The sequence below is a fragment of the Elephas maximus genome, chromosome 23 (assembly GCF_024166365.1).
Source record: "Elephas maximus indicus isolate mEleMax1 chromosome 23, mEleMax1 primary haplotype, whole genome shotgun sequence".
Lineage (NCBI taxonomy): Eukaryota > Metazoa > Chordata > Mammalia > Proboscidea > Elephantidae > Elephas > Elephas maximus.
Window position 1 is genome coordinate 29,557,383 of NC_064841.1, and position 14,087 is coordinate 29,571,469.

General features: G+C 40.1%; 1 protein-coding gene across 1 annotated transcript in view; it reads left to right on the top strand.

Moving 5' to 3' along the window:
• Positions 1-306: 306 nt before the first annotated feature.
• SLC2A2 (solute carrier family 2 member 2) overlaps positions 307-14,087 on the top strand; it is a 38,974-nt gene continuing 25,193 nt past the window's right edge. The window contains exons 1-3 of the mRNA XM_049867726.1: positions 307-321; positions 7,285-7,377; positions 10,560-10,822. Coding sequence (XP_049723683.1) covers positions 307-321; positions 7,285-7,377; positions 10,560-10,822 — 371 coding nt within the window. The remainder of the gene's footprint in view (positions 322-7,284; positions 7,378-10,559; positions 10,823-14,087) is intronic.

The window sequence follows — 14,087 nt, forward strand, 5'->3', positions numbered from 1 at the left end:
TTTGTAACTGATGCCTAAGAGACCCGTTCCAATTTTCTTTCCTGGTGGAACAAAGGGATTGAAGCCACAGGTTGCTGAGGCAGAGTACTTATTGATTAGATTTACATTTCCATCAATGTCCGGCCTCTCTGCAAAGGACTCTTAGGTGTGTGTGACCCCACTGCTCCCTCCCCTTGCTCCTCCTCTTCCAATGAATAACTAGGACTGATTGTGCAGAGCAGGGAATATACAGGCAGGGCTGGCCAGCTGCAAGTGCCACCTTCTCTTCAGTGTCTGGATTTAAGAGGAGGACTCCCAGCCCATAAAATGACAGAAGATAAGGTAAAGTAGTTTTGTGTTCATTTTGATTTTGAGGAAATAAATTCGTTTAAATCGGTGAGTATACAGAGGCTTCCTGGAATGTTAGGTGTAGCTACCACAGATCAAAGCTACTTCTCTTTAGCCTTGGTGGTGCAGTGGTTAAGAATTCAGACTGCTAAACAAAAGGTCAACAGTTCGAACCCACTAGCCACTCCTTAGAAACCCTATGGGGCAGTTCTACTCTATCCTATAGGGTCACTATGAGTTGGCAATAGATTTTCAGCTGCTAAAAAAAAAAAAAAAAAATCTATGTCTCATTCAGAAATTATTGGGTTTTAAAGATATTTGCTGTATTTTCTGACGAATCTGCGTAACTTTTTCTCAAGTAATTCTGTGTTAATCGTATTACTAAAGGCATGCGCAAAAAAAAAAGAAGGCAGTTTACCCTGAATCTAACTAATAATGTCAACTGATCTGGACTTTTCAAAGATATCAATGTATAAAAGACAAAAGAGGTGGAAGGAATGTTCTAGATTAAAGGAGACTAAAAAGACCTAAAAGCTATGAGCGATCTTGGATTGGATCATGGAAGGAGAGAAAACAGCTATAAGGGATATTATTGAGACGATTGGGAAATTTTAAACATAGATATGTGTTAACTGAAAGGTCAGTGGTTCAAACCCACCAGTCACTCCTTGGGAGAAAGATGTGGCAGTCTGCTCCTGTAAAGATTACAGCCTCGGAAACCCTATGGGGCAGTTCTACTCTGCTTTACAGGGTCGCTACGAGTCGGAATCATATAAACCAAAACACACAAACAAAACCATTGCGGTGGAGTCGATTCCGACTCATAGTGACTCTACGAAACAGAGTAGAACTGCCCCATAGGGTTTCCAAGGAGTGACTGGTGGATTTGAAGTGCCAACCTTTTGGTTAGCAGACGAGCTCTTAACCACTGTGCCATCAGGGTTCCATTTGTATGTCTATTTAGGTAATATTAGTGTATCAGTGTTACATTCTTGGGTGTGCTCATCGTATTGTCCTTATGTAGGAGAATTTTTTAGGAGAATGTCTTTGTTCGTAGTGAGTACATGCTGGAAGTATTTAGAGTGAAATGACACAATATCTGCCACTTATTTTCAAAATGGTTCAGTCAATACAACACACACACAGTGAGTATTATACAAGTGTGTTACCTGTGGGTGAGTACAGGTGAAGGTATGCACTGCTCCTTCAACTTCTCTGTAGATTGGACCCTTCTCAAAGGGAAAAAGGCTTAGTGCTGTTATTCCCTTATAAGTTTCCTCTAACCCAACTCCCCCACCCCGTGTGTAAAAATATACATTTGTGAATCTAGCCTTGTTAGAGTAGGAACTATGAGTTCTGATCTGGCAAAATTTACTGACAAAGCAGAGCATCCCTCATGTCAGTTAGTGACTTGGTTAAGAGCACAGCCTTTGGAGTCAGCCAGGCTTGGATTTGGGTTCTGGTGATGCTACTTACTTAGCCTGGGTTAAGCTATTTCACTGAACTCTGGGTTTCCTATATTGTGACAATATAAGAACATACTGGAATATGATATAAGGATATATAATACGATGTATAAAGCAAAAAAAAAAAAAAATCAAACCCATTGCCATCAAGTCGATTCTGACTCATAGCAACTCTACAGAACAGAGCAGAACTGCTCCACAGGGTTTTCAAGGAGCAGCTGATGGATTTGAACTGCCAGCCTTTTGGTTAGCAGCCTGAGCTCCTAACCACTGTGTCACCAGGGCTTCAGTAATATAGAACATAAACAAACAAACAAACAAACCCATTGCTGTCGAGTCGATTCCAACTCATAGCGACACTATATAATAGTACTTTAGCGTTTGGGGGTAATTAAATGAGATACTACAAAAGAGGCTTAGACGACATTTTTATGTTAATTGTTACGTATTTATATGATATGTATTTTTAAAAGCAGTACGTCATAATTTGATAGATATTATAGCCCAGGACAAAGCTAGTAGAGGTAGCACTTTAAAGACAATATAAAGACAAATATTAAGTTAATAACTGTACATGTGGTATGTAGATTTAGCAAAAATTACAAAGGCAGGCTCAAAGAACTAAAGTTTGGAAGATACTGCAAAAAGGAAGACGATGTGCTTAACACAGTGCCTGGCACATAGCAGATGCTCAAACTTCATTTAGAATTATTAAATTCTCTTCGGGGCTTTGGAAATTGCAGAACTTTTCTAGGAACAAAGGGATTGTCTAACAATGGAACCCAAAAAGAATGAGAACTGATTTTAAGCACAATGTTTTTCAGCTTTTGAATCTATCCAGACCTTGAAAGAAGTAGGGTTTGCACAGGACAGAGGGTCAGTAAAACCAAGTTCTTACTCTGTATATGCCCAGTAATGCCCGTGGGAGCCTTAGTTTTTTCAACTAAAAAATATATGATTCCCCATATGTGAGATAATGGTTATAGTACCTCACTACAGGGTTATACCATCTTGTATAACCAGCCTGTGGAACAGGCTCTCCTGAGCCTGAACAGAGTAAGGTCCTCTTTAAGTTCTCACTCACTATTAAGCACCTGGAGTCCCTGGGTGGTACAAACAGTTCACATGCTCAGCTGGTGACTGAAAAGGTTGGAGGTTCAAGTTGACCCAGAGGTGCCTCTGAAGAAAGGCTTGGTTTTCTGCATCTGAAAAATCAGCCATCAAAACCCTACGGAGCACAGTTCTACTCTGACACACATGGGATTGCCATGAGTTGGACTCGACATGGGATTGCCATGAGTTGGACTCGACATGGGATTGCCATGAGTTGGACTCGACTCCATGGCAACTGGTCTTTTATTACGCACCTAACCTTGGGGCAACCACTTAGACATTAGATTGAATGATGAGTGTTGATGGGGTTTATTCAGACTTAATAGTTTCAAAAATTTTCCCTGTCATAGACAAAAGCTCTCTCTGACCAAGCCTAGTGCCAAAGCCACTTAGGAGATTCACTATAAGTATCATTTCATTTCATTCACAGTGTTGGAGAAAGACAAAATAAGGAGCAAGGAGCCAGTTTAACATGAAGTTCAGACAGAAAAGTTAAACCTGAAAAGAAGTATAGGGAAAAAAAGAAAACATGAAATGAAATCAAACAGACTTAGATACTTGGGATGATCACTTTAATTGGAAATTCTCAGAAATTCAAGAGAACTGCTTAATTAAAATAGATAAGAATATCTATTGCTTCTTACCTGGACAACCAGGTGAAATTTCTATCTTAGAGAGTAAAAGTGGGGAACTCCAGGAACCAGGCAGGGGAGAAGGGGCAGGGAACAACAGCGCCAACTCTGAAAAAGAAGCCAGAAGACCAGACCAGGGCAATGACTTTAAGAACACCCTAAGATTTCCAAATGTTTAAAAAACTTTCATATCTTATTTATGGTTGCTATTTTTCTTATCTTTATAACATAAGTAATTGATTCTAGGAGTAGCTCTAGAATTTCTAGCTCCAGAAGGACTTAGAAAGAAAAATCTAGTTGGAGGGCACAGAGTAGAAATGCCAGAGAGAGCATGTCTGTCTTTGAAAATAACCTTTTATTTTTATCAAATTAATGTAGGAACAGCTAACAATGTTGTGACTTGGATTGTGTGTTTGGGGTGGCAGGAGAAGGCTGCTGGAGATTAAGGGGAGCCAAATCTACTGCAGCCACCACCTTCACCCCACTTCCATAGCACCCCTGCTCACCATTGCATGGCCAATGGTTGGACTCTTATAATGAGAAGAAAGGAACAGTATGCTTGTGTTTTGGGGACAGGAAGAGAGCCAGCAGAGAGCAGAAGTCCAGGGAGGCAGCATCACTAAGAGACTAAGTGCCTGTAGACTCTGCCACAAAGAAGAAAAGAAGATGCAGGGGATTGGCTTGTACATCTTGGCCCTGGGCTTAGATGTGGGGAGACCCTGAGGTTCTTCTGCAGCTCAGCCACAGATGAGCAGTTGAGTAGCCTTTGCTGCTTTGGGCTTTTGTCCAGAGAACTTACAAGTTTACTATAAATAGACGAGGTTGGAGATTTGTGTGGTGGGTTATGGGAAAATGCATTTGGAAATGGTGAGTGTTTAGTGATTTGGCATCAGTATCACAAATGGCAAATTCCATAGACATGTAAAGTCTTGGATTCCTTTTTGTAATTTAAAAAGATTATGGTCTTAGATTTTTAGATTTGTTTGGCTTTTGTATGTCTGTTTCTGACCAATCAGGAAGACAGAATAACAAAGTATTCACAAACACAGGCTTAGGATCAAAATCATTATTCTATAATTTACTGCCTGTGAGACCATAACCAACCCCAGTCTAGTTATCTATAAAATGGGGATACTAATGGTGCTGTCATGAGGAGTGTGGTAGGCACAATAATGGCCCATCCAAATATGACTGTGGCCTAGTCCCCAGAACTTATGAATATGTTATCTTACATGGAAAACAATGGTTTTGCAGATATGATGAAAGTTATGGAACTTGAGATGAGAAGGTTATGCAAGATTATCTGGGTGGACTCAATATAATCACATGAGTCCTAAAAGGGGAATCTTTCCATGCTAAAGTTGGGTTACAGAGATGTGATGTGAGAAGACTACACTGGTCCATTGCTGGTTAGGAAGACAGAGAAAGGGTGCCACTAGTCAAAGAATGTGGCAGCTTCTAGTGCTGGGAATGGCCCTCAGTTTACAGCCAGGAAGAGAATGGGGATCTTGTCCTAAAACCACAGGGAACTGAATTCCACTATCAACCCAAATTTTCCTGTAGAGGCTCCAGAACGGAACACAGCCTGCTGACACCTTGATTTTAGTCCAGGCTTCTGGCCTGCAGAACTGTAGGATAATAAATTTGAGTTGTTTAACCACTAAGTTTGTGGTCATTTGTTATGGTAGCAATAGAAGACTAATAATTCATATAAAGCATTGGACAAGTTGCCTTGCATATAGTAAGCATAAATATTCAGTATTAAACCTTAAAGCTGTGTTTTCACTGCACCTAAAGTCAGGTTGTCCACATTAAAGAATTGAGGGAGGAGGGGTAGCTGGTGAGGATTGTGGGGGAAGTGGGTTAAATCACTTTCTAGGCACCCCTTGGTTCCCTCACTGCTAAAAGGGTTACTACCTACAAATAGGATAGAATTCTGTGTCCTTGGGAACAGCTTCAGGGGAAAAAGATATGAGGAGAAACCACTAACCAAGTGAATAGAACCTTATCTTGACTTTGGCTGTCTCATCCAATGAGTTTTAGAAGTCTAGTTATATTCAAAATCTCTGGTATACCAGAGACCACACAGTGCATGTGTGTGTTTGTATAATATATGTTTTTGAGTAGTATAATATGTACCATATCATCATATCTTTTGGGCCAGCCCTGAAGTCCTTTGTTTCAGGGAAGGAAGTTGCTGAGAGGGAAGTCTACAATAGGCACCACCTGTACTTACTTCTGAATTAATGGGAAGAGAAGGAGCTTTGTAAACCTACAGATTCCCAATCCCCACCCCAGAGATTCCAGTCTGTTGTAGGTCTGGGGTGAGGCCCTAGAATCTGCATGTGGAACACGCTCGTCAAGGAGAATCCGGTTTTAGAGCCGCTAGCCTAAATCACTTCAAGGGCTCTTTCAGGGTGGTTCTGTGAAAATACTTTGATGATGATGACGCTGTGAACTTTCCAACCTCCAGCATGACTGGGGAGTAAGGGGTCCGTGTTAATCAGTTATTCTTCATGCTGGAGTAGGGGAAATTACAGTCATCCCCCAGTTACAGAATAACTATAGATCCTACAGGTGAAGTGGCTCAGGTCAGATACCTATTAAGTAAGAGTGGGAACTGGAATCTATGTTGATATGACCCATTCATTCATTCAACAGAGTGCCCACTATATCTCATGTTCTTTATTTAAAATTTTAGGTACATATTAGATTTTAGTATACATGAAATGTTTTCCTTATAAAATGTCTAATAATATAAAGAAAAGAAAAAAAAAGAATACACCTCCATCCTCCTTCTCTAATCTCACACTTCTCCCCAAAGGACATCATCTTGTTATTTGTTCTTCAAGAAAATTTCCTATGAATTGTACACATACATGCACAAATCAAAGAATACTCATGTTTAAGCCTTTTTTAGAAAAAATGTTAATGAGATTATACAACTTCCTTTGCCACTTAATAAATCAGTATGCAACAATCACCTTATTATTTTTAACAGCTGCATAGTATTCTATACCCTGGTGTATCTGAATCTATTTGAGCATTTTCCTCTAGGTACTAAAATTTTAGTTGCAAACCCAGAAGAGTACAGTCACATGACTATCGATGTGGATCATGATAATGGCTGGGTGATGCCTGTTGTATGAGTGCTGAGGCACTTTGTACCATGGCAGTGTCCAGGAGAGCTTTCCTGTCTCTTTGTTACTGGGTCTCATTTGACTTCTTTCAATGATACGAATGACTGTTCTTATGTTGACAGTTTACTTTCATCAGCAGCAATTCTAGTTCTTTGTCCTGATTTTGGAAACCCTGGTGGTATAGTGGTTAAGAGCTACGGCTGCTAAGCAAAAGGTCAGCGGTTTGAATCCACCAGGCGCTCCTTGGAAACTCTATGGGGCAGTTCTACTCTGTCCTATAGGGTTGCTGTGAGTCAGAATAGACTTGACGGCACTGGGTTTGGTTTTTTTGGTTTATATATATACGCAGACACACACACTCATGCAAAGGATATTTGGTTCCTCCCCTGGAACAAGCTGTCCAAAACATCTTTCAGCTTTAGCAGGGTAGGGAAAAGAAGGAATGGCTCTCGCATTCTCATATGAACGCCTGCTGGGAACACGGGGCATACTGTCAATGAGTAGCAAGAGGAAAGAACTAGCCTGTTCAACCAGCTGTAGATGGCCAGGATGATGGGTAACTGAAATCGCCTGAGTGTTTTCCTGCCTGTGTATCGTTCTCCACAGGTCACCGGGACTTTGGTTTTTACTGTTATCACTGCTGTGCTGGGCTCCTTCCAGTATGGATATGACATTGGCGTGATCAATGCACCTCAACAGGCAAGTGGAACATGTTCAAGGTCTCTTTTTGGCAATCTCTGTCAGTGACAGAGAGCTATCACGTGTTCCTGGTACATGGAGATAGAGTGTGGCCACGTGAAGACGCCAAGTAATCCTGGCCTCTGTCAGGTACAGTGTGCATGTCTGCAAAGCTGATAAACTTGGCCTTGACTCCTCAGTCAGCAACCCTCGCAGGAAAAAAAAAAAGGGTCATAAATGATTCTTGATTGCTGACTCTGCAGTTCACTGAGCTCACAGGAAAATCCAGCCAGAACACCACGTGCCCAATCATGTTAAAAAAAAAGAAAAAAAAAAAGCTTATTCCAGCATTTATGCAGAGCTCCCAAGAATACATGGATAAAAACTCCAGGTAATAAGAAAAAACTATAGAAAGATATATTCACTCAGTGCGCAAACATTTAGGGAGCACCGACTTACTGTGTATCAGGCATTTTAATGTATGCTCTTTCTAATTGAGTCAACCCAACAACCTTATTTTCCCGATTTCCAGCTAGATTAAAACCTTTAGGAGACCTAAGCGCTAAAAAAAAAACAGAGTTCTTCACCCCATTTATGTCTCCTACAGTTAACTTAAAGTAAAACAAAACTTTAAAATAATAGTCAAGGAGTCCAACAAAGTTTTGACTTTCTCCGTGATAACTATTCAAATGTTCTTGTTCTGTTTTGTTTTAATATCAAATAATTTCTAAAAATTTCTCATTTATTTTGTGCATCCCTAATCTTGTGTCTAATGAATAGACAGAAGAGAAATATGATTTTTCAGTAGCTCCTACAGTCTCTAGCCAAGAGGGAACCAGAAATCCATTCCCCTCTGCGGTAACTCAGACTATCAAAGTGTTGAGGGCAGGATTGGTATCTTGTCCTTCTATCACCAGTGCTAAGCACAATGATTGGCACACAGAAAGTACTCTGATGAATGAATGAGAGTAGAAGCATTTGTTGGGTGTCTCCTAATATCCAAAAACCCAAACCCAGCGCCATCGAGTTGATTCCGACTCATAGCGACCCTATAGGACAGAGTTGAACTGCCCCATAGAGCTTCCAAGGAGCGCCTGGTGGATTTGAACTGCTAACCCTTTGGTTCCCAGCCGCAGCACTTAACTACTAGGCAACCAGGGTTTCTTGCCTCCTAACGTATTCATCATTATTCCACCTTACATTAGACCCCAAGGAAGATTTAAGATCCTGCATGGTGTGGATGTGTGCAATGTACATTGGCCACTGTCCGTCACCTGAAAAAGGTTACTCCTGGGGCCAAAAGATGTGCTCCTATTAAGTGCCACACATCATCCCAAGTGCTGCAGGCCTTGCCGTGGCTGAAAGGTCTAGGGAATATTTCTTGGGGTCAGGAAACCTGGGTCTTTTTTCTGTGGGTGGTAACAAATATTGGCCACATTAGCTAGCAGGCTGCCTGAAATTTGGTTCAACTTCACCATCCCCTGGAATTGGTACAGCCCCTTCTCTTTTTCTTTTCCCACCCTTAGTTAAACCATCCTCACCAATCTTAGAGGGAAACTTAGACTAAAGTCTCCCATCCTTCAATCTAAGTCCCAGAGCTAGAGCTGGAAACAGGGATCCCCTCGCTGGCATCCATGGGTGCCCTCTTGTTAAACCCTCCTTTTCTACTGTGTTTAAAAGCCTACTTAAACACCTACTTAAAACCTACTTAAACACAATAATGTCATTCAATCCCATTTTTTTGTTAACATTTAGAATTATTTAAAGATATTTAAAAATAACACTTTTTATTATAGAAAAATAACACATACCAATTGCAAAAACTGTAAAAAATCAACCATAATACTCTCACATACAGAAAACTGCTGAGAACATTCAGGATATTTCCTTCCAGCTTTTTTTCTAGGCAAGTTATCTATATAGGGTCACCTTTTAATGAGGCAAATGTCTTGATCAGACTTCTTTTATCATAAAAATATGTCAATTCTCTCCCTCACTCACCTGACTTTAACACATAGGACTTTGCACCTAACTAGAAGCGCTACGGCTGCTAACCAAAGGGTCAGCAGTTTGAATCCACCAGGTGCTCCTTGGAAACTCTATGGGGCAGTTCCACTCTGTCCTGTAGGGTCACTATGAGTTGGAATCAACTCGACAGCACAGGGTAAAACAGCTGCCTTCTAGGTATTTGTTGGAGAGTAACATCACAGCTCACTACCACTGATCAGTGATCAAATCATCGAGAGGAATTCCATGGGAGTAAGATGTCCCAAAGGATGCGCCTTTACCCAGTTGGTAAGATGGGTATGATGCATGCACTTTGGTATGATGCATGCCTCTACTGCAGCACAGTGTAAAATACGACCCTCTCAAATACAGCTTTGAACATTGCTCAGCTTATTGCACACTGAACTCTCTGAAGACCAATAGGAGAAACTTCTTTTAGGTCCCAGTACCTTCTCAGGGGCCACTGAATTATTTTTATCTTTGCAGTTCATCAATCATATATCTGATTGTTTTCCCCTCTTTGCACTGGCTGCTAGGAAGCTCAATGCTAAACTTGTAGCTCACTTCTAGCAAGGATACAGCACCCAGTGTTTGTATTTTTTATACTAACTTTATTCTTGGCCTCATCTTATCTTTCCCAATCTGTTTTCTTACATCAATTTTTATGACTCTATTGAAATATTTACATAAGCAATTGAAATCCTGTTGTGCAAATGGCACATTGGCATGAAAATGGGTCTTTTCAGAGGGCAGACTATTTTCAACTTGAATAGTTGCCAACATTTAAAAAATTGAGAATTTTACATAAAAATCCAGATTTCTGGCCTTCATTAAAAAATTAAAAAATCATGCAATACTAGCCTCACATTTGCAGTTGCCTCTTCAGTTGGGGCAAATGCTCTTCTGCTCCATAATCCCAACCAGTCTTTATTATATCCCCAATCATAGAGGATGGGTTTCAGTCTTCCGTTCATCAAGGTACTTGCATCCTTCACTAATTTGTTCCTGCCTGGCTCCTGTTGGCAATGGAATTTGTGATCACTGTTTTATAGGATACGGTCAGCCGTAAATAAATCTATCCATGTTTGTATGTGTCACTCATATTTGGGATGATTCTGTTTTAAAAGGAAACCAAAAACACTATTTTAGAATGCTTGAAATAACTGGAGTTATTTTCCTTTATTTTATTTCCTCAGATTATAGTTGCCCATTATAGACACGTGCTGGACATTCCACTGGATGACCGAAAGGCTATCAACAACTATACTATCAACAGTACTGATGAAATGCCTACAATTCCATACCCAATGAACCCAACACCAACCTCTTGGGACAAGAAAGATAGCGTGGCATCTGATGGCCTTATCACCATGCTCTGGTCCCTATCTGTGTCCAGTTTTGCAGTTGGTGGAATGATAGCATCATTCTTTGGTGGGTGGCTTGGAGACACACTTGGAAGGTAGGCAAATTTCATATATAAGCACAGGAAACGTCAATATTTTGGTTCTGTAAGAATTTGTTCAAAAAGATACTATCATTCCTTTGTGGAATAATTTTAGAGTTGTTTTTTCCAACTCATGACCAAGTCAATGTTAGATCATGTCAACGGGAAAAGCTGTTGCAACAATTTGGTTCATTGTGGAGGCATTTATAGCAAAAGAGCTTCTAGTGTGTATTTTTAGATAATCGCTTTGATCGTCTGGCTTTCTAGGTTATAAAACATGTCAGGAAACCACTGCACAAGTGGTTAGCTCAGGAACTCAGCAGAAGAGCCAACATTGGAATTTTAACCTATGAGTCTATTGTGTGCTTCACCAAATCTCTCCATTTCTCAGGCATCCAGTTTTTCATATTCAAATTAGAATTTAGAATTTGGATCAATCAAGCCCTAAGGTCAAGTCAATATCCCAGCTCCCAACTGCCAGGGGTATCTGGCTGCTGCTGCTATCTCAAAGCCCCAGCCAGTGATGAAGCGAGGGGTGTCTCAGTTTCTCAACTCTGGTTTTTATTATGTGTTTTGGATTAAGCATATTAGTGGACTGGCTTTACCCTCAAGTTTCACTTAGTCATGTGATAGACTAAAGCTATTGGAATTTTCCCCCATACATAAATTACATAAAAAGGAAATAAAATCAGAAAATCAAATGATTATTTGTTTCTTTAGATTTAATTACTGCCTTTTCAGCTTTTATATATTAATTACCCTTTTTCTCTTTAGAAAAATAATATATGCCATATATGGAAAATTTAGAAAATGCAAAAACCTTCAAACATGTAAATAAGATATGGGCAACTAGCTTAATAATTCTAGATTACCAATCATTTAGTTTTTCCAATTCCAGTTATAAATTATAATGTTTACCTCTCTGGTTATGAAAATTCTGATAGCTTCTCCCTCTTATAACAGAGCTTTGACATATTAAGGCTGTAAGGTGTTTTCTTAACTAAAGGGTTTCATGGTAACCCAAGTTTTATTCTTGTTCTTATTTGGGAAGAATTTTCCTCTACTGTAAAAGGGAATGGTCAGTTCCTTACCTTTTTCTCAACTTATTGGTGTTTAGTTGAGCTTTAAATTAGAATTCATAAAATACAGTTTTTAAACTTACTTTCATCATTTAAAAGTGGTTTGAATTTGCACTACATTGGTTTGAACAGTAAATGGAGAATTATCTGGGTTATTTCTAAAGTAAATGAAGCAAAATAAAACAAAATAAAATTTTAAAGTGTACTTCTTCCCATCCCTGAAGAAAAAAATGTAAATCCTTGTTATCCCTCATTGAGAAATGAGGTTCTGGTGGGCCCGGGGACTTACCCTACAACCTGTCATTAGTTCCCTAGTGATGGAGCCAGGACCCACGTCCTCTCAAGCACTAGGATTGAACATTAGCACAATGTGATGGCCATTTATCCAACGGCCTATGAGGTTTCTTCTAGCTCTCAAGAGAAAAATGATCCTCCTTCGAGAACAGCCATGAAATTCATAATTCCAACTTCAAAATTAAGAGAATAGAGTTCAGTCTCTCCTGCAAGGAGATTCACTGGGAAATGACATGTTTTTTTTTTTTTTTTTTCTGTTGCCAGTGTCATTTCTCTACCAGTTAAATATAAAAAAACAAAAATGCGTTCCTTTCATTCTTTCTAAAGGAAGTCTTTACTTGCAGTTGTACAATAGTCAATAGATGTCTGTGGCCGCCATTTCATAGGTTTGGGTTTGCAAGAACCATTTTTCCAGAGGCTGTGCACGTCCAGTTCCAGGGACATGGTGTGGCAGGCTCTGGTCTGTGCAGCCCACGCTACCGTGAGTCAAGGTATGCGATGTATGCTTGTCGCTGAATGCATGCATCTTTTTCGATCAAAAAAGGAAACTCATTCAAATGAAGCATTAAGCTTTGTTTTCATGTAGATCAAGTCCCAACTCAGTTACTTACTAACTTTATGAAAATGAGCAAGTTACTTAGACATTTCCCCTCATCTGCCATGGTGGGAAAATTAATACCTACCTCATGGCCTTATTGTGAGGATTAACTGAGAATGAATGTGAAGGTTTAGCACAATACCTGGCACCTAGGAAGCAGGCAACACGTGGCCTTATTTTGATGATGATGATGATGATGGCGATGATGAACCCTGTGGTGACAGGAGTATTTAGAGCAAGATTTAGAGAAATATACTTAGATGGAATTCAGTTTCTTTCTCCTGATTCAACTATGTCAAATATTTATAGATTATTTGAGTCTCTGGGTGGCACGAATGGTTAAGCATTCAGCTACTAACTGAAAGGTTGGTGGTTCTAGTTCACCCAGAGGCTCCTCCAAAGAAAGGCCTGGCAATCTACTTCCAAAAGGTTAAAAAAAACAAAATCAAACCTGTTGCTGTCTATTCAATTCTGACTCTTAATGGCCCTATAGGACCGAGTAGAACTGCCCCATAGGGTTTTCAAAGAGCAGCTGGTGGGTTCAAACAGCTGATCTTTTGGTTGGCAGCCTGAGCTCTTAACCACTGCACCACCATGCTTACAACCACTGAAAACCCTGTGGAGCACAGCTCTGCTTTGAAACACATGGAGTTGCCAGGAGTCGGAGTTAACTTGACGGCAACTGGTTTTTTTCTGGTATAGATTATTCATTCTCAGCCATTTCTCACATCTGAGCAGAAGCTAAAAGTCCTTTAAGTTGTGCAAAGTATGCCAGCATCCACTATTTGGTGGTGAGGATGGGGAGCTTTAGGGCAATCTGGCATCAGAAGTCCTTTCAGGTTACTTCTTTTAAGAGTTTTAACCCCTACCCCCCACCTCCAGCCGATAGAATAGACTGTTGACTAGCTGGTACCAACTTTGTAGGTAAATTATAGAATTTGCTTGCCCTCTGGTCTTCTGTAGAGAAAAAAAGACTTAGCAGTATCTAAGCACCTCTCCGTCTTTTTCTAATCGGTAGCTCTGGGGCTGACCGGTTTCTAAATCACTCTGTTTCCCCTGCTTTTAAGTAGTTAATAATGGCTTACAATTCATTTGAAATAAATGGTTTGTATTACTTTCCTGTCGCTCTTTAACAAATCACCACAAACGTAGTGGCTTAAAACAACACAAATTTGTTTTCTTATACTTTTGGAGGTTAGAAGTCTAAAACCAATGTCACTGGGCAAAAGTCAAAGTGTCAGGTGGGCTGGTTCCTCCTGAGGTTCTAAGGGGAGAATCTGTCCCTTTCCAGCTTCTAGTGGCCATCTGG